The sequence below is a fragment of the Lolium rigidum genome, chromosome 1 (assembly GCF_022539505.1).
Source record: "Lolium rigidum isolate FL_2022 chromosome 1, APGP_CSIRO_Lrig_0.1, whole genome shotgun sequence".
Lineage (NCBI taxonomy): Eukaryota > Viridiplantae > Streptophyta > Magnoliopsida > Poales > Poaceae > Lolium > Lolium rigidum.
This window is the reverse complement of record NC_061508.1, coordinates 8478123-8498218: the sequence shown is the minus strand read 5'-3', so window position 1 is coordinate 8498218 and position 20096 is coordinate 8478123. Positions and strand designations below refer to the sequence as shown.

At 49.7% G+C, this 20096-nt stretch overlaps 2 protein-coding genes across 2 annotated transcripts; one reads left to right on the top strand and one right to left on the bottom strand.

The window, feature by feature from the left end:
* Positions 1-199: 199 nt before the first annotated feature.
* On the bottom strand, positions 200-3692 carry LOC124667052 (coiled-coil domain-containing protein 97-like). Its single transcript, XM_047204388.1, has 2 exons — positions 2982-3692; positions 200-638 (listed from the first exon to the last, which is right to left on the bottom strand). Exons 1-2 carry the CDS (start codon positions 3660-3662, stop codon positions 378-380), a joined length of 942 nt encoding a protein of 313 aa, XP_047060344.1. The 5' UTR covers positions 3663-3692; the 3' UTR covers positions 200-377.
* Positions 3693-14019: 10327 nt separating this feature from the next.
* On the top strand, positions 14020-18891 carry LOC124703683. Its single transcript, XM_047235908.1, has 2 exons — positions 14020-15076; positions 18119-18891. Exons 1-2 carry the CDS (start codon positions 14020-14022, stop codon positions 18889-18891), a joined length of 1830 nt encoding a protein of 609 aa, XP_047091864.1.
* The last annotated feature ends 1205 nt before the right edge of the window (positions 18892-20096 follow it).

The window sequence follows — 20096 nt, the reverse complement described above, 5'->3', positions numbered from 1 at the left end:
CCCAAGCTCTTCAATAGGTAGGAACCTCCGTAGATTAGAGGCGGCAGTGATCAACGCGGGCTTCTTATCCTCATGTGTCATGACTGAATCTTCTTAACGCTGAACACTCTCTCCAGCAGAGTCATGACGTCTACAATGGTTGTAAATTCAGACAAGAACGTCCCAACACAGGCTGCAATTCCAGGGCACAGATGCTATGTGGTTTAGCACAGGGTTACCCTATCGCCTGTAACCCACAATTCAACATGCCTCATGGGATATGTAATGTGTCATACATGGTTCATATATTTACATGCTCCTACACTACAGGGTCTGAACATGACCGATGCCACTAAACTGATATGGAACTTAAATAGCACACTATTTTCTTAACTGTCCTAGTCTTCATCGAAATACTTGTCCTCTGCGTCGTAGTTGGCTTCTTTGGACCAGTGGTCATCCAGCATCTCGTCGTTGTCTATCTGAGGGTAGTCCATATGCTCGGAGTCTTCACCTGAGAGGAACTTCTCGTGCATCACAGAAGTGAACTGATCAAGCTGATCTTGCATCTCTTCGGTGGATAGTATTTGCTTGAAAGTCCCTGCAGGGGGGGCTACAGTACCGTTGGATCCCATGCCAGTATCTTCGCGTGCAACCACCTGCAATCAAGGTTAGGAAGAAAATGAACATCTCCTGATCTACTATGATGAAATTTACCATGGGAAAATGAAAATATAAAATAAATCTATCTAAACTTGGAGAAAGGATATCCTGTTTTTCCTTCTGAACAAATAAGAAAAGGAAAAGGCAAAGGCAAACATCATAAGTGCAAGCCAAAAGGCAGAAGCGACAATAGGTGAAAGATAAGCTTTAGATTTACCAACTCTAGCATACTTGCCCAGCTGAAATAGATTGTCATTTCTCCAGACCACACACATTCACAGTTGGACCATTACTGTTGTCCAGTCAAAAACATTTATCCAATGATCAAGTTCTACTTTCATTTATTTCCTCCCTCGCCACTCACCATACATCAACTTAATTTATGATCAAAGACCAAGAATTTTGTGGAACATCAGGAATGCAAGAAATTCCAAAGGATTTCAGTGGGAATGTCATCAAAGACCAAATTTCTTAGCACCTGCAGCTCTGGACCACAAGAGCGAAGAAAGAGCAACACAAATTGTGTGTCCAAACTTGGCCAGCAAATTCTCCTAGGTTCCTCCTAGTTAGCTTTTGTTGCATCTTTGTTGCCTCTGTTTTTTTACGGTCTTTTGTCTCCACCCCCCTTTCTTTGTACACTCAGACTCCGGTCTGCTTCTGGATATACATATAAGATAGAGACACCTCTACCAACTTATTCAAAAAAGAGTAAATTTCCACTTTTTACCCCCTAACTATGCATTTGTGACGCTAGTTAACCCATTGAGTGAAAAATCCTCTAGATTACGCATTCTAGAATATTTACATCCTTGTTTTCTGGTGCGTACCCATTGAACAAGGTGTGAGGTGATAATCAGCGTTCAAAAATATCAGTATGAGGACGAGAAATGGAAAATTTGGATAAGAAAAGTCTGGAAATAATCATCGATGATGCCCTCGGATCTTTACACATTTTGTCGTGCCACATTAACGAAACACACCAGTGCTATCTAACAAAAAATAAGGAAAATGCTAACTCATGTAAAACCATGTTTAAAGTCTCCCAGATGGAATATTTTTGTAAAGGGAAAATTTGCTACAGGACACAGTTATTTTCTAGCATTTGCTGAAACACACCATCCAATTATGTCTTTGCCAGGTACCATTATAATTTTGTGACACATTTGCCAGAACACACCACCAGCCTAAAAACGGAAAGTTTTGTAGTTTTTCTTGTGATGACTGGTTTTGAAGACAAAGTGCAAAGCTTTCCCTTTTTAGCCAGGTGGTGTGTTCTGGCAAATGTGCCACATAATCGTAATGGTACGTGACAAAGACACAATCGAGCGGTGTGTTTCAGCAAACGCCAAAAAATAACGGTGTCCTGTGGTAAATTTTCCCTTTTGTAAAAAGTCCACTAAATGGGGTAATATGTGCCACAAATGCACAACTGCAGGGTAAAAAGTGAAATTCACTCTAAAAAAACATACACCAACTAACTTTACAAGTAAAATGCAAGGTGCCTGTTGTTGTCATGTCGGAAGAGAAAAACACTGCAGTGGTAACAAGGGATTTGTAAGCCTGTCACTGACACGGAGGCCACAAAACTTGCGGATGCAAAACTTCCAGGAAAAGAACATATAACCCTATCAACTTAGAAGGGGCCTGATACATCTATTTGGAACAACGCAATAACAATTCCACAGTGCCATACGAAGACCTAATTTCACATTAAAAAAACATGAATAACCTGGCACAGACATAAACAACCAAGAGGCTTTGCGGGACATCCGCAACCACGATACAACATTTGAGGAACTGTAAAGCAGCTCTGCGGAAAACAACCAACACTAACTTCTTGGAACAGCTCGGATAAATAATGTTGGAACTATGTAATGACAGTTCCCACAGTGCCATAAGAAGACTGATTTTCTAAATTTTCAATTCTAAACCCAGGGAACTGCAGAGCACCTTGCGAAATAATCTGAATTCTTTGCTTAAACATTTACTCAGACTAATTTTCTACATCAAAAGACTTCACACAGTGTAGATTGCAAGACAAAACTATCCGTATAGACATACTGCACAGCACACCAACACCAACAACAAAACAAGATTAAGCACTCAAGAACCACATAGTTAGGTCGGATCATTAGAATTAGGTCCTCCGAAATCAGTGTAAGCGCAACTACATCGCCTCAATGTACAATCAAAAGACAGGTTTATGCAATCCTGTGTAAGTGCAAGCAATGTAAAACAAACTTGTACAATTTTCTGTAAGTACAAGGAATGTAGCACAGAAATCAAGAACAGTCCATTCAGAAAATGTAAACATCAATACCAATCGGCAGTAAACAAACCTCAGTCGCTCGTCTAATCTCCTCCATGTTGATGTCCTCTTCCTCCTCCTCTTCTTCCTCCTCCTCTTCCTCTTCCTCTTCCTCTTCTTCCTGCTCCTGCATCGGCCGCTCAACAGGACCACCCACCCACTCTCCGGGATCAACCCCTCTCATAATCTGCTCCCCACGAATCTTCTCCACGATGACGGCCTCCTCAGCCCGCCGCATCAGCGTCTCGGACCACTTCTCCCCGGGCCGCGCCATGGCACGCCCAACCGGGTCCTGGAACCTCCCGAGATACTCGTGGTGCAGGTAGGGCTCCCGCTCCCGCATCGCCTCCTCGGAGAAGTAGTCCCCCTCGCGCACCAGGCGGTGGAGGTAGGCGCGGCGCCGGTTGCGCACGCGCGCGGGGGGCGGCGCTTCCCCGGAGGCGGCGGCGCGCAGGCGGCGGAGGTGCCAGCCCACCTCGTAGTCGTCTCGGAGCGCGTCGAAGCAGGCGAGCTCGTCGGGGCGCAGCGCGGCGCCGTAGCGCTCGAGGAAGAGCGAGGCGTCGCGGGACAGGAGCGCGTGGAGGGCGGATCTCCGGGTCGGTGGGGACGGCGGGGAGGAGTCCGGGGAGGGGCGGAGGAAGGCGGCGGGGTAGTAGAGGCCGTCGACGCCGGAGAGGCGGGCGGCGATGCGGTCCACCGCCGCGGGCTCCATGGTAGTGGTCGGCGCCGGAGGGCAGGGGTTCGGGTTCGGGTATGACGGGTTGGGCCTTGAACGTTTCGATGGGGCGGTAGCTTTGGTCGGTCAGTTAACTTGTGGGCCGTGAGTGTGGGTTTTGGCACATCAGGGAAGCCCAGACAGGTTCTTCAACTGATAAATGTCAATGGGCTGCATACAGATATGGACAAGTGGGCCACTGTTCGTGCAGCAGCAGCGTCCGTGCGCACGCAGATGCCGGCCGTGATGTCCACGCCGACGGAGCCGGCGTCGCATCCCATGCCAGAGAGGTTCAAGGTGGTGTGAATCCGGTAGTGTCCACGTCGGCCACGGCAAGATCGTCCATGTCCGCCACCGCATCCTCCTCCTTCTCCGGCCGCCGGCGCCGCCCTCCTAGATTTTGATGCCGACCTCCACGTCGTCGCCGGGACCACACCGTCGTGCAGCAGCAGGCTGCAGCCACCGCGGCGCGGCACCCGTACGCGAGCGCGCCGCCAGGCTGTTCCCGACCCCGCCGGCATGCACGAACGCCAGGGCCGCCGCGTCGTCGTCGCCGCGCCGTTCGCGAGGACGCCCCGCCACCGTGGCCAGCTCGACGGGGCAACCGTACGGCGCGCGCGAGGGCCGCTCTGCTCGCGATGCTCAGGATCAGCTGGCAACCGTGCACAGCTCGCCCCGCCCCGACCCGAGCTCCGCTGCCGCCGCCCCACCCCGTTGCCGCCCTGACCAGAATCCTCGTATCCATCGACACCAGCGCGTGCACATCAGCGGTGGTGTCGGTTGCCTCGAGGTAGGCGCGTGCACCCATGCGTGCACGGCAGCGTCGCAGGCCGCCGCCGCGGGCGTGCTTCGGAACTGCTCTTCGTGTTCTGCGACGAGGGCGTGCTGTTCGCGCCGCCGCATCAGCCAGCTCGCCGCCTCCCTCGGTTTCTCTACGCCCCCGCGCAGAGCTAGTTTGGCTGTCTGACCCGCGCCTTCCCTGTCGCCACCTTCCAGTGTTAAATGAGTCTGCTAGTGGAGAAGCTAGTGCTCCATGTTGTAACGCATTGGAGATGAATAGCTAGCACTAGCACTTAGGACTATTTGTCTAGTTAAGAAACTGCAGAATGGTCTAGCGTTTGATATTCATACATGTGTTGTACTCCACCACAAGACTATTATAAATAGAGGTGTACAGGGGTTGTTCCCCAGTGTGGCAAAACTCATATTCTTTGTCTTGGTATCAGAGCCAAGATCCGTTCTTTTCCATGTTAAGCCCGCACACCTCTGGTGCTTTAGTTTCTTCTTCCAGCGCCTCTATCATGGCCGCCACCACAGCCTCCCAGATCGGCAGTGCCATCACCATCAAGCTTACACGCACCAACTTCCTCCTTTGGAAGGCACAGGTTGTTCCCATCGTGAGGGGCCATCAGCTGTTCGGCTACCTTGATGGCACCATTCTGGCTCCGGCGACAATGGTGACGGAAGGAACCGGCACGGAAGCGCGGCAGGTTCCTAATCCTGAATATGCAGCCTGGTATGCCCAGGACCAGTCCGTGATGGGCGGGCTTCTTTCCTCCATGACGCCAGACGTGCTGCCGCAGGTCATGCGCACCACGACGGCGGCCGAACTTTGGACGTCCCTGCACAATATGTTTGCAGCGCAGAATCGTGGGAACTCCATCAACATCAGATTCCAGCTCTCCAACACCAAGCGGAACGGCTCATCAGCAGTGGAGTATTATCACAAGATGATCATGCTCGCCGACACTATGGCTAACATTGGCCAGCCAATGGCTGATGAGGAGGTGATCGGCTATATTCTAGCCGGCCTTGGGGATGAGTTCAAGGACCTCACCACTGTGATCACCATCCTCAACAACAATAGAGAGGTGACTCTCACAGATTTCTACTCGTACCTCGTTAGTCACGATACTCGTGATGAGCTCACATCACCAGTGGAATTCTCATCATCCGCCAACAATGTCGGACGCAACACCGACAGTCGCAACCAGCAGCGTCGCCCCAACAACAATGCCAGCGGTCGAAATGGTGGATACCGTGGTGGCGGACGCGGGCGTGGGCGTGGGCGCTGGCGTGGTCGTGGTCGTGGCCACGGCAATGGTCCTACGTGCCAGGTGTGCGGCATCTTTGGGCATGGAGCGCTGGCATGCCGAAATCGCTTCAACCATGCATACCAGCAGGAGGATTATCACGGAGGCAACTCTGCAACCACCGGTCACTACGACATCGATCCAAATTGGTACATGGACACTGGTGCCACGGATCATCTCACGAGTGACCTCGACAGGCTATCCATGCCAGAACGCTACCACGGCAAAGATCAGGTTCAGGTGGCAAATGGAGCAGGTTTGCCTATATCTCACATTGGTCATTCCATAATTTCTGGCTCTAATAGACCTCTTGTTCTTAAGAATGTTCTTCACGTTCCAAGAATAAGCAAACACCTTCTTTCTGTTTACAAACTAGTCTCTCAAAATGATGTATTCATTGAATTTCACCGTCATTCCTTTTTTGTAAAGGACAAGGCCACGAGGAAAATAATTCTACAAGGTAGGAGCAGGGGAGGCCTCTACCCTGTGCCGATCCGTCGTTCATCTTCATCGCTGCCCGTGTCCATCCACCATGCATCCTCGAGCACCAAAGTCTCCCCTCATGACTGGCATCGTCGGCTTGGTCATCCTACTCCCACAGTCGTCAACACCATTCTCAAGTCCAATAAAATTTTATGTTCTTCGAGTCAGGAGTCCCTAGTTTGTGACGCGTGTCAACGCGCCAAGAGTCATCAACTCCCTTATAATAAATCGAGTCGTATAACAACTTCACCCCTTGAACTTATTCATTCTGATGTATGGGGACCTGCTCGTGCCTCCGTGGGAGGATTTAAGTATTATGTGAGTTTTTTGGATGATTATAGTCGCTACACTTGGATATATTTGATAAAACGTAAATCAGATGTTGAGCAGGTTTTCTATAATTTCCAAGCTCATGTTGAGCGACTCCTCCAAACTAAAATTCGTGCTATTCAATCGGATTGGGGTGGCGAGTACCATAGGTTGCATCGCTATTTTCAAAATGTTGGCATCTCACACCGTGTCTCTTGTCCTCACACATCACAGCAGAATGGCATCGCGGAGCGTAAGCACCGACACATCGTCGAAACCGGCCTTGCCCTTCTCGCACACTCCTCTCTACCGGTTCGTTTTTGGGACGAGGCCTTCCTCACTGCATGTTATCTAATTAATCGCATGCCTAGTCAAGTTCTCCAGAACTCTACACCAATTACCCGCCTACTTAATATTCAGCCAGATTATTCATTTTTGAGAACTTTTGGCTGTGCGTGTTGGCCAAGCCTGCGTAAATATAACTCTCACAAGTTGGATTTTCGTTCCAAACTTTGTGTCTTTCTAGGATATAGCTCCATGCATAAGGGCTATAAATGTCTTGATCGAACAACAGGCAGGGTTTATATCTCACGAGATGTGGTTTTTGATGAGACACGTTTTCCTTTTGCAAACACATCAATCATCGATCGCCCAATATCCTGTACTGATTCTACCTCCTTCCCTCAGTCTGAGCCAGTAATTATAAATGATCATGTGAATAGATATAACCTGTCTTTGTTAGCCCCTAACCCTTCTATTGCAGGCACAGGTAACCTGAACGTACATGGTACTCGTGTGCATGATGCACCTATTGTTCAGCCAAGTGCTGCCTCGATACCGCAGCATACAACTCCACCATGTTCACATGCTGAACCTGAAGATGCTCACGAAGATGAGGATGCTACTTGCAGTCCACATGAAGCGGATCCTGCAAGCCCTATGGTCGTGTCTCCAGCGCATCCTCCGTCAGGCCCTACTAGTGCCTCGCGTGCTTCTGAAGCTGATACGACAATCAACAACGATCACCCGATGATCACTCGGCTGAAGGATAATATTCGTCGGCCTCGGCACCGGACAGACGGCACCATCACATATGATCCACGTCGCCGCGCTTTTCTTGCTGAGCCGTGCTCTCATCGTCTTGCGCTCGCAGATCCATCATGGCGGCAAGCCATGGAGGAAGAATATGCTGCTCTTCAGCAAAACAATACTTGGAGCCTGGTACCCAAGCCAGCTGGAACCAACATCGTTGGAAGTAAATGGATTTTCAAACTGAAGCATCGTCCCGATGGTTCCATTGCCAAGTACAAGGCCCGTCTTGTTGCTCGAGGCTTTACACAACAGTATGGCATTGACTACACGGACACCTTTAGTCCGGTTGTGAAGCCCGCCACCGTTCGTCTTGTGCTAACTTTGGCAGTCTCTCGCCGTTGGTGTTTACGACAATTGGACATTAGTAATGCCTTCCTCCATGGATTTCTCAATGAGGATGTCTATATGCAGCAGCCGCCCGGTTTTGAGGATCCGCGGCACCCATCCTATGTATGCAAGCTTCACAAGTCTCTTTATGGATTGAAGCAATCACCACGTGCATGGTATTCACGGCTTAGTGACAAGCTGCATCAATTGGGATTCTCATCATCCAAGGCCGACACCTCCTTGTTCATCTTCTCCCATGGTACAGTGACCATCTTCATGTTGGTATATGTGGATGATATTGTTGTTGCTGGTTCCTGCCCACGAACCATCGACCGTTTGTTGCAGTCTCTCTCGCAATGTTTTCCAGTCAAGGATCTTGGCCGCCTTGAGTATTTTCTTGGCATTGAAGCTGTTTACAATTCAGGGGGCATCATACTCTCTCAGCGCAAGTATGCTCTCGATTTACTCCATCGAGCACATATGGAGAATTGCAAGGCAGTTTCAACGCCTATGTCGGTGACCGATAAGTTATCAAGAGAGAGTGGTCAAGCCTTGAGTGCAGATGACACGTTGAAATACCGAAGCATGGTAGGAGGGCTCCAATATCTCACAATGACACGACCCGATCTCTCCTTTGCAGTTAACAAAGTGTGTCAATTTTTGGCACAACCCACAAATGTTCATTGGGAGGCTGTCAAGCGTATCTTGAGATATGTGAAAGGAACCGTGTCCACGGGGCTAAGTATAAAGAGCTCATCATCAACGCTTCTTAGTGTTTTCACTGACGCGGATTGGGCTGGATGTGTTGATGATAGAAGATCAACCGGAGGTTTTGCTGTTTTCTTTGGCCCAAACTTGATCTCTTGGAGCTCTCGCAAGCAACCCACAGTGTCTCGATCGAGTACAGAGGCGGAATATAAGGCGTTAGCAAATGGTACGGCTGAAGCAATGTGGGTACAATCCTTGCTCAAGGAATTGGGGGTACGACAACCAAGACCACCGGTCCTATGGTGCGACAACCTCGGCGCAACATACCTGACAGCAAACCCAATGTTTCATGCACGAACAAAACATATAGAAGTTGATTTCCATTTTGTCAGGGAGAAGGTTGCCATGGGTGCACTAGATGTTCGATTTGTATCATCCGAAGACCAGGTGGCAGATGCATTCACCAAACCGGCTACACGACTCATTCTAGATCGCCTACGACACAATCTGAATCTAATATCTTGTAGTTCAGATTGAGGGGGCATGTTAAATGAGTCTGCTAGTGGAGAAGCTAGTGCTCCATGTTGTAACGCATTGGAGATGAATAGCTAGCACTAGCACTTAGGACTATTTGTCTAGTTAAGAAACTGCAGAATGGTCTAGCGTTTGATATTCATACATGTGTTGTACTCCACCACAAGACTATTATAAATAGAGGTGTACAGGGGTTGTTCCCCAGTGTGGCAAAACTCATATTCTTTGTCTTCCAGCTCACACTGCCCCGGCGCGGGCACCGGACGACGACGAGGCGAAGGCCGCCGACCATGGCGCCGTCAACCACGCCGCCCATCGGCGCTCTGGTCGTGCGCATGCGTGCTGTTGCGCGCCGTCCAGCTCACCGCCCATCTCCGACCGCGGCCCCGTGTAGTACGGCTGCAGCCGTGCCGCCTCTCCTCGCGCGTGTCCACGTGCGTGCCGCGCCTCCGCCGGCAGATACTCCTCTCCGCTACTTTACCCCAGCTACACGGCAGCTTTGGCCCAAGGTCACGCGCCGTCGTCGGTGGAGAAACAGATATGGACATGTGGTCCCGCGGTGGGGACTGGCCATTGCTTCTTTATCCAGAGGCGGGTCCTACTACTGTATTCAGTTTGTATTCTAGAGTATCATCAAAACAAGAACAACACCCACGTGGATCACTAGTTTGTGCCGCACCATTTAAAACGCGCCGCGTGGGCAGAGCATATGCCGCCCGGTTCAACTGTGAGTTTTCCGCTGCATACACACATATATTTCACATCTTTTTTCCTCTAAATATGATGATGGAACGCTCTAACAAAAAAACACATCATTTCATTGATCAAATCAGTGCAAGTGTATGCAACAATCCACCCTTCTTTTTACAGCAAGTAAGTTAGATGCAGCTATGAGTTTCCATCAAAACACAAATATACGCATGAACAACAACTTAGATGCTTAAAATCTACCCATATGGATGCTTAGAAGGGAAGAAGTGCATTTTGAGACGATCGTCACATAGTACGTGAGCCGCAATTGGAAAAATAAATAGCCCCTCCAATTTGGAGATACCATGGAGCTATTGGCAAAGTAGGTACCGCCGGATTAGCCTCTTAGCTCTGTGTGGTTCATCTAGTAAAAACATGCGAAGTGCCAGAAAAAATGCAGTAAAAGGAAAATGAAATACGGAGTACCAATTGACATGCCTACTTGAGAAGGACAACAAGCAGTAGTACAAACCATCGAAGCAACCTACAGTCAATTCTTACCCTTAATTATACACCTAGAAGTCCTAAATCAACAGAATCGTTACCAAGATACATACCGTAGTGAGGAGTGGGAACACCGGGATCTCTTCGACACGCAGGGGAACTTCAACCTCATCTACATAGGTCACCCTCCTCCTCCACAACAACCAACTGCCACCATCGAGCTTTTGTTGCACCTCCTTCAACACATGGTCGAAATCACCATAGCCCTCCTCCAACTTGCTAGGAAACTAGTTGTGGTCGTGCTAATTAGAAGGACAAAATTCATATGGGGTTTTTTGAAGAACAAAATAAGCGGCAGCTCGGCCTCACGTGCTCCCTAACGGTGCCACATCAGCGATTTAACATGTCATGAAGGATTGACGGCATCTATATAATTTTCTAGCTAACTTCATACCAGTACATGGTAATTGTGGTTACCTTCTCCATGGTGGTCGTTTCTTCAGTGAAGTTGAAGTTGCGAGTCCATGGAAGAGTGATGCCGAGCAACCTCGAGGGTGAAGCTCGTATTCTGCCTGTGTGTTCAGTGCACGAGGTATAGTAGCTAAGGCCTCGCGACAATCATGTACCATAGCAATCGGGCGAGCATGTTTGTACGGATTGTCGAATTAACGGGCCAACTCTCTTCGCTGAAAGTGGAAGTTTTTTGTTTTGTTCAGAAAAAGGGTTTTGCTAGTTCTCAACTTGTGGTCAGTCAATTTTACACCGTTGGATTGATCGATAATCGTGCATATGAGTTGCAAGTTGAGATGCAACCGAGTTTTTTTTTTTAGTTTCAAGCGGGTTGCAACTGTGATTTTTTTCAGTTACAATTAACATTGCAACCGAAAAAATACTACGAACCGTTACTAAGGCCGGTGCCAGTGCATCGCCTGTTATAGCCTCGCCACGTCAGCTTTTACCCTCACTCTCACCCCACTCTCACCCCACGGTGCCAGTGCACGGGCTATAGTGCTAGCTCTCACTTCTCTCTCCTCCACATCACCATTTCTTTTTCAGATTAAGTTATTTCACTCGATTTTTTTAGACATTCAAAATAATGCAAGAAAATTATTTTATTCAACTCAAAATGTTACCAATTACGTAATAATAAATAAAATTTCATAATAAATTTTAAAAATTACATAATAAATAAAAAATAAATTCTAATCCTCTTCCTCCTCCTCGTTGTCATTATCTTCCAGACCAAGCTCTTTTTCCACCATCTGGATAGCCTTCGCATGTTTGCGCTTTTCTGCTTCGTTCATGTCGGCGGTTGATCTGTCTTTCATTTTGTTCCATTGCTTGAGTAGCTTAGCCTTCACTAAACCATTCCACATGTTCTTCATCGCGAAGGATTTACTTGCTACCTCACTGCTTGATGAGGATTCCTTCCCCTTCCTCCTATCCTTACGTGTCGCGGCCTTGGCCCTATCGCGGCCCGTTGGACGCTCCTCCTCCGTCCGAAGGTGGTGGGTAAGGAGGTACAGTCCCACTCCCGCTACCTGTAGGTGGAGCATGTGGAGGTGGTGGGGGTATGGATACGGAGGCGGAGGGTATGAACCATATGGCGCCGGAGGTGGAGCGTATGGACCATATGGCCCCGGAGGTGGTGTGCCGAAGGAGTATATAACTCGGGGAAACGGCGAAGAACCGACATTGGAGCGACGATGTGTCGGAGAGACATCATCTAGGTGTAAGGCTGGTGACCCGTCGGGCTGCAAGAGTCCAACCAGACATGGTGGAGAAGATTTGAGAGAGTGAAGGAGATGAATGAGATGAAATGGGTGTGGAGTGAGTGAAACCATATGGGGGGTATTTATAGGGGGTGGGGATGAAATTTTGGGATTTTTAGCTTTTTTTCGAATTTTTTGAGCCAGCAACGGCTACCCCAACGGCTAGCTGACGTGGACGAATCAGATCACGCCACGTCAGCTAGCCGTTACCCCCTCCCTCTCGCCCCCGCTCTCGCCCCGACCCGCCAGCACACCGCCTCGCTCTCGCCCCCCTCTCGCCGCCAGCGCGGGCGGCAGCCGGGCGGTAGCGGGCGCTACCGCCGGGCGGTGGATCCACCGCCCCGCGCTGCCGTCTCACCTCACTATCGCCTCCCGGCGGGCGGTACCGCCCGCCCTAAGGCTGGTGCCAATGCACCGCCCGCCTCCCGCCCCGCCACGTCAGCTTTTCTCTCACTCTCACCCCACTCTCACCCCACCTTGCCAATGCATGGGCTATAGTGAGAGCTCTCACTTCTCTCTCCTCCACATCACCATTTCCTTTTCACATTAAGTTATTTCACTCGAATTTTTGTAGACATTCAAAATAATGCAAGAAAATTATTTTATTCAACTAAAAATGTTACCGATTACATAATAATTAATAAAAATACAAATTATGTTTCTTGTTTTTCTAAATAGCCTATATGACAAGTGTGTACTTGTGTTTGTATTTTGAACTGAAAGAGTAAAAAAAGGAAAGAAAATAAAAGAAGGAAAGAAAATAAAATAAAAACTGAGATTTAAAGAATAAAAGAAGGAAAGAAAATAAAATAAAAATAAAAACCGACCAGGTCGTCTCCTACCTCCTATCGCCCCCACTCTCGCCCGCGCCGCCGGCGCTCGCCGCCCGCCTCTCGCCTCCCTCCCGCTTCGCTCACGCCGCCAACGCGGGCGGTAGCCGGGCGGCAGCGGACGCTACCGCCGGGCGCCCCAGCCAGCGCGTGCCGCTACCGTCCCGCCCCACTCCCGCCCCGCCACGGGCGGCACCAGCCTAACGCCCGCGTTGGCACCAGCCATTGAATGATATCATTAAGATCACAACCCTTAAAACGCTCGGCAAACACTTCATATAGAGTCAGTGCTCCCTTCACTTTTGAATTTTTGAAAATTTCAGATTCTCATATTTCTCTGCTTTCAAGAATTATGACATTAAATATGTAGCTAGATGTGTATACGAGGATTGGAATCAAAAAAGTCCCGTCAAAAAATACGTTATATTTTGGGAGATGCAAAAAAGATAAATTTCTGACAGTAGACTGACAAAATGTACGTACAATTGTACTACTATTTATAGTCAGAAATTTGTCTTTTTTGTATTTTCCAAAATACAAAGTATTTTTTAATGGGACTTTTTTGACTACACTCCTCGTATCTAAATCTATCTACATATTTAATGCCATAATTTTTGAAAACATAAAAGAGCTAGATTTTGAAAATTTTCAAAAATCCACAAGTCCAATAAGGACATGTGCTCATGTGCACATGGCACTTTCCGCTTCATATACCGCTATTCAAGCACTGAGCTGATTAAAACAAAGCTAGCTGCAAGACCAGATGTTCGACACGAAGCCAACCCGGCAGCTCAATCAGTACACTGAGCAACCAAGCTTCGCTCGTTCACTCACTCACTCACTCTCACTCCACAGAGCAGCCAAGCAAGCAAAATCCGAAGCCGCCGGCACGCCGAGATCCTTCCTCGCGGAGCCGCGCCGCGCCGGGTTTCGGCTAGCTGAGCGAGCAAATCCTGAGGCCATCCTCTCCTCGCGCGAGCGGGGTAGCACCGGAGCAGAGGCGGCGGGCGGCATGGGGTCAGTGTCCCTGAAATTGCCGGCGTCCCGCCGCCGGCACGGCCGGGTCCTCACCTGCCTCTGCTCACCGGCGCTGCTCAACCTCCTCATGCTCATCTCCCTCCTCGCCACCAACCTCCTCGCCTTCTTTGCTTTCTTCGCCGCCTCCCCCCGCCACGACCCCGCCGCAACCCACTCCTCCAACCTCTCCGCGCACGTGGCCGCCATCGCGCGCGAGATCGGCGGCGGCGCCTCCGCCACCGCCGCGAGCCTCCCCGACGGCCTGCCCCCGGAGCTGCTCCTCTTCCTCACCCCGCACGCGCTCCCGCTCGGCCGCGACGCGCGGTCCGGGCTCACCCACATGCAGTCCTCCGTCGCCACCGCCTGCCTCCGCTCCCCCTCCGCGCTCGCCCTCCTCTCCACCTTCATGGCCTACGCGCCCCACTCCTCCTGCCCGCGCAACGCCACCCTCCCGCGCCGCCTCGTCTCCAAGGGGTGCGAGCCGCTGCCCCGCCGCCGGTGCCTCTCCCGCGGGCCCCGCGCCGCCTCCTCCGCCATGGGCCTCGACAACCGCCGCTGGGTCGCCCCTCCGCGGCACGGCCACGAGTTCCTCCTCGACGACGTGCTGCGGCTGAGCGCGTCCTCCAAGATCCGGATTGGCTTCGACGTCGCCGGCGGCGCCGCCAACTTCGCCGCCCGGATGCGGGAGCGCGGGGTGACCGTCGTCACCTCGGTGCTCGACGGCGCCGGGAAGCCGATGAACGAGTTCGTGGCGGCGAGGGGCCTGTTCCCGCTGCTGCTCTCGCCGGCGCAACGCTTCCCCTTCTACGACGGGGTGTTCGATCTGGTGCACCTCGGCGCCACGGCGTTGGACGAAGCCGGCGCGCCCGCGATGGGGCAGGCGGGGACACCGGAGGCGCTGGAGTTCTTCTGTGGGATCAGGTTGTTGTCATTGTGGCTCCGACAGAGCCGCCTAGATGTTTCGGGGTGGCATTTGCATGTGTCGCCCTTCGACCACGGGGGCGGCACACCGGTGTCGTCGCCCAGTCTCGGCTATCTGACGCCCTTTGACTGTGCTTGGTCTCGGTAGCACATTGCCCTTCGGCTTTGCTGGCGGCCCACCGGTGTCGTCGCACGGTCTCGGCTATCCGACGCCTTTCGACCATGTCGGGACGCTTCTTGGTGTGCTTCTGTAGGTGTCCAAGTATTCCACTACTTGCTCCCTTGGTCTGCCTGCTCGCGGTGTAGTTCTCACCGGAGATCCTCGTCTGGCGGTTGGCTTGAGGTCCTCGAGATGGCCCCTAGTTGTGGCTTTGCTCGGTTCGTGCTAGTGGCATGACTTGTTTCTGTGTCGCCCTTCGACCCTGGGGTCGGCACACCGGTGTCGTCGCCCCAGTCTCGGCTATCCGACGCCCTTTGACTGAGCTTTGGTCTCGGTTTCTGCAGGTCCTTCGTCATTGCCTGTCGCTCGCCATGCCAAGTCGTAGGGGTCTTCCTTTGAGGTGCTGACCTCCTAGGGGGTTCGGTTGGCTTCGAATGCTAACCTCCCCTCCCCTTTGTGTTCCCTTTTTCTAGTTTTTGTTTTTTTTTTTTCTGTTTTTTGGTGTATTCTCCTCCCCTGTATCCCCATGTATTTGTAAGAACATGGGCCTTCAAGCCTACTTTCGTGGAATGCAACAAGCGGTGGGGATCCCCCCCCCCCCCCACCGTAAACCTCGAAAAAAAATATGAAGCAATAATTTATTAGACCCCGATCCAACAGAATGCCAACAAAACTTATTCGAGGAAAGAAAGATTTACATCCCTTAAGCACTCACAAGACCAACAAGGGCAAGTCCGCCGAGCAAACATGTATAGACACCTAGAAGCTCTCTCTCTCTACTTGAACATCCTCAACAGTCAGATCACGCTCCTTGGTCATTTTTGACCATTAGATTTCCACCAGTTTTTGTAGTGAGCCAAAAGTCCCTAAGGGCAGCTACTTTGAAGGCAAAATCGGTCTACTCTGGTTAAAATTTTTTTTGAGCAAGGATGGTCTCGAAAGGCCTAGAATATCCATTAACAGCGGTGAGTACATAAATTACATTGTTGCCCTTTTGCTTCTATTAACCTGGAAAACCTAGAATTTGAAGTAAAGGCACCGAAATTTGCAAAAAAGGACCCTAGCAACAAAGACTAAAAAGCAATCAAGTGCTCGGGTGCCCCTCTCCCACCGCACGCCGGTGACCTCAAGACGCGAGCGCCGAGATCGGAGAAGAAGTAGCTTGGGGTGCTCTCCATACCGATGAAGATTCAACCGCGCCGGCCATCTCAACACCTCCGGGGACGAACCACTTGGAGAAGAAGCGATGGCGTGCTCCAGCCGTAGAGTTGAAGAAGGCCTCCGGAGGAGGTTGAGCTTCGGACGAGGGCCGCATGTCGACCATGGAAATCGGGGGCAAGGCAAAGACGCCGGCTTGAGTCCCCCGTTGATGAATTTGCAAGAGAGATCTAGTGGCCGAAACCGCCATCTTCCGGAACCACGGCTCCCCGGATCCGTAAAAGAGAAGAGATCGAAGCTTCCTGATGTGACCACCACCTCGATGGTCGAGCGGAGGAAGCAAATCGACCTCTCCTCCTCGATCCGGAGAGCCCAAGTCGAGCTTTATTGAAGAGGATCTTGGCGCATCATCCGTGCACACCTCCGTCTCCTCCCGCCGGAGCACCATGAGCAAGCACGCCGCTACCAAAAGCCACCACGAGGAGCTCAAACACCTCAGCAGCTGAGATCCCCAAGGCATCTCACCAGTCTCCACAATGGTAAAACCTAGATATCTAGTCCTAAAGCTGCACAGAGGAGGCCGAGCCCCTCTCCTCCGTCGTCTCCGGCCGGCCGAGCCGCCGGGGAGAAGGGGGAGAGAGGCTCGAGACGGCCCGAGCGCTCTTACATCTGGCAGGGGGGACAGAGGGGATGAGAGCGCCTTCTCTGGTTAATTGGGCAAAAAAGATCCACTAGAGCCCAGTTAGCTGCTAGGAACAAACACCTCGAGGACCGAGCTGTTTGGGTAGGTAAAACCGTAAAAATCATACGGTAGAGGGTGGGGCCATAGAAAACATCCCCTACAGACATTGTCATCGCGGTCCCACAAGTCTTAAAAGATTCTTTGGGTGCCGATTGGAGTTAAATTCCTATGTGCAATCGAAAAACTGATATCTACCACACCCTGGATGATCAGCTTCCACGTTTTCCCGAATCCGTTTTGCCGAAACGACAAAACAAAAAAATTGTCATCTACCACGAAATTAACCAGAGTTAAATCCATTAGCACTAACTGAACTTGATGCCCAAAGTCAATTCAGTCACCGTACTAAGGAAATACCCTTTTACGGTAATCGAATACGTGATGCAGCATCAGAGGCGGTCACTAGCCCAGGCAGGCCTTTGTATGGGGCGACTTGGGGATTTGCAGGACCCGTTGTCAGTGGAGTAGGAAACAATTATTTATCGTTTAGGCCCTGAGACATCCCAACATTAGTGCCCAGGTGTTCCACCAATATAACCTGATCCTGCCGATCGTCCCCAGATGAACGGGAGGGAGCAGTAACCGCCGCGCCGCCATCGAGGTCGTTGCTACCCCTGGTGGATCGTCAACGGATTTCATCGGCGGCAAGGTACAGAGGGAGTCGGTGCGCCTGTTGTACATCGTCGTGATCCGAGGCGGCGATGTCTCCTCGGAGGCGTGCGGAAGGAGCTCCCGCTCCAATATATGGTAAGAACACAATCGTTGTCAATCTCTCCTCAAATCCATGGGTTTTTTTGTACATACAGCGTTCAGGGGGGTCGAATTCAGGTACTGTATTTGATTTGTGTTACCTATTAGCCGAAATTTGAAGGCGTTCTGTATGGTTTGAGTAGGGGATTTGGGTGGGGTTTAGGAGCGATTTATGGGTTGGGTTTTACTGAAGCAAGGATCTTTTCAGATGAAATTGGTCACATGGATCGGATAGTGATGAAGTGTACACAGATTTCCAATTGTCTTTCATTTACTCAAGGTTGCAGTAGCTAAAATACATTGTTGACTGAACTGTCTGGTTCATGTATTTAGTACTTACATTATGAAATTTTGAATTATCAGGTAGATGTAGTTCATATTTCACAATTGAAATCAACCATGGTGGATTTTTTGTGGGGGATGGTTGCAACAGAGTTTATGTTGATGGCCACATTATCTACTATGATCAAGTAGACACTCTGATGTGGTCTCCTTTGTTGCTCGAGAAGATTATTGAAGAAATAGGGTATGAGGTGGCAGGAAGAATGAAGGTTTTCTACTGTATTCCAATGCTTACTATAGAGAACAATGGATTGAGGGAGATAAGGGATGAAGTGGGAACCAATTTTATGAATACTCTAGTTGACATTGGGCAGCACTACTTCAAGATTTATTTGGATCATGATCAGAATATGAGCTTCAAGAATTATGATGATGTTGTACATTTCCCAGTTGCTCCTTTGCCCCCTATCATTAGCCCTTCAAAGTCATGTACTAGGACCCAGCCAGAGATGTCAGCTACTCAAATGGATGTGCAAGATGTGGAATGTGTTCTTGGTAGAACAAGGCAGAGTAGTAGGAAGAGAACAATCTCGGAACCTGTTAGCGAAGTATCTGGAGAAGATAAAGACAGTGATGGTGAAAATGACTCTGACTTTGACTGTGTTGACTCAGATTATGAGGTTAGTAAAGGTGATGATGATTTGTATGCAGATAATGTAGATGGGGAGTCTGATGATGACCAAGTTCAGAGTTTGTCATTGAAGGGCAAGTTTGCTTCTCTATATTTATGTCCATACCCCAGGTTAGATGATCATTTCATTTTTACTTCTCTATATTTATGTCCATATGTATGAACTAAACCTGCAAATAACACTAATCTCATTTGTAGGACCAAACCCCTACTGTTAACACTAGTACTGACACCCAGCCAGATCTAGTTGTCAACCAGTTGATTCACCAGGTTAGTAAACGATCCTTTTTCTGTCAATCATAATGTATGCTACTTGTAATTTAATGTATGCTACTTGTAATTTAATGCATTATTTGTACACTGAAACTACAGAGGCCAGTGCATAGGAACATTGAAGTGAGGCCTACTCCTAATTCATCTTTCATCTCAGCTGCACAAAACTTGCTCAACCAAAGCGCACCTACACAGCCTACTAGTACCACAATTAGGCAAGGAGAACTAGCTCAAAGGCTTCTACAGATGCAACAAGAAAAGACCAAAGCAAATGAAGACAGAAAACTAGCTATACTTGAAGCAAAGTATGCAGCTGATGTAAAGAAAGCAGAGGAGGCTGCTAAGAAGAAGCTGATGAACCAAACCAACATGCAGATAGTGATCTTATTTTATAGTATATATGATCATGGCAACTCATTCAGTAAACATCAGTGTTCTAATAACATCTGTTGTGTTCCTGAGAATTCTACGATTTGTGCAAGAATTGGTCGCCTAGATTCACAGGAGCGTCCTTTAGCTAGATATAAATACAGTGTGGTTAATAGTGCTTTTGGAATTAGTAATAAGCCTAAGAATTCTACAATTTGTGCCAGAACTAGTTTGGAACCTATGGAAAACCAGAAATGCGTTGGGCACCTGTAGGTTGGGTTTCTGCCTGTAGTACTATGTAGTACTATACTCTCTGATATCATCCATTCGCTGATGCCGCTTCATCAGTACAGCCGAATGGCAAGACCTCCTTCTCCGGGATGACGCCACGGGTCTCGGCCGCAGACCCGCTCTGTAGCCTCGGAAAGGATGTTGTCTCTGTAGTGCTGCGGCGACGGGAGCTGCACGACGCCGCAGACCTCCATGGGATCTCTAATGCTGGATGGCCTCATAAGCATCTTGTGAAGGCAGATAGTTGTTCACCGCCACCTCCTTGTTCTCATTCTTCTTGTCTGAATTCCCAGATTAAAGAAACACATCGAACCAAATAATTGAAGATCATAGCAGCACTAATTCCCAATAAAAAAAATGCTCACAGTCCAAGACTGAATATTTTGAGCCAGCTAATTGTCCAAGATCTACAGTTGGAACTAGTCTGTCAGAAGT

Excerpts from the sequence above, each read along its gene's own strand:
- LOC124667052 (XM_047204388.1), bottom strand. The coding sequence starts at position 3,662 with ATGGAGCCCGCGGCGGTGGACCGCATCGCCGCCCGCCTCTCCGGCGTC. Across the intron at positions 639-2,981 it reads AGATTAGACGAGCGACTGAG|GTGGTTGCACGCGAAGATAC; the intron begins GTTTGTTTACTG and ends CCTTGATTGCAG.
- LOC124703683 (XM_047235908.1), top strand. The coding sequence starts at position 14,020 with ATGGGGTCAGTGTCCCTGAAATTGCCGGCGTCCCGCCGCCGGCACGGC. Across the intron at positions 15,077-18,118 it reads CTATCTGACGCCCTTTGACT|GTAGATGTAGTTCATATTTC; the intron begins GTGCTTGGTCTC and ends TTGAATTATCAG.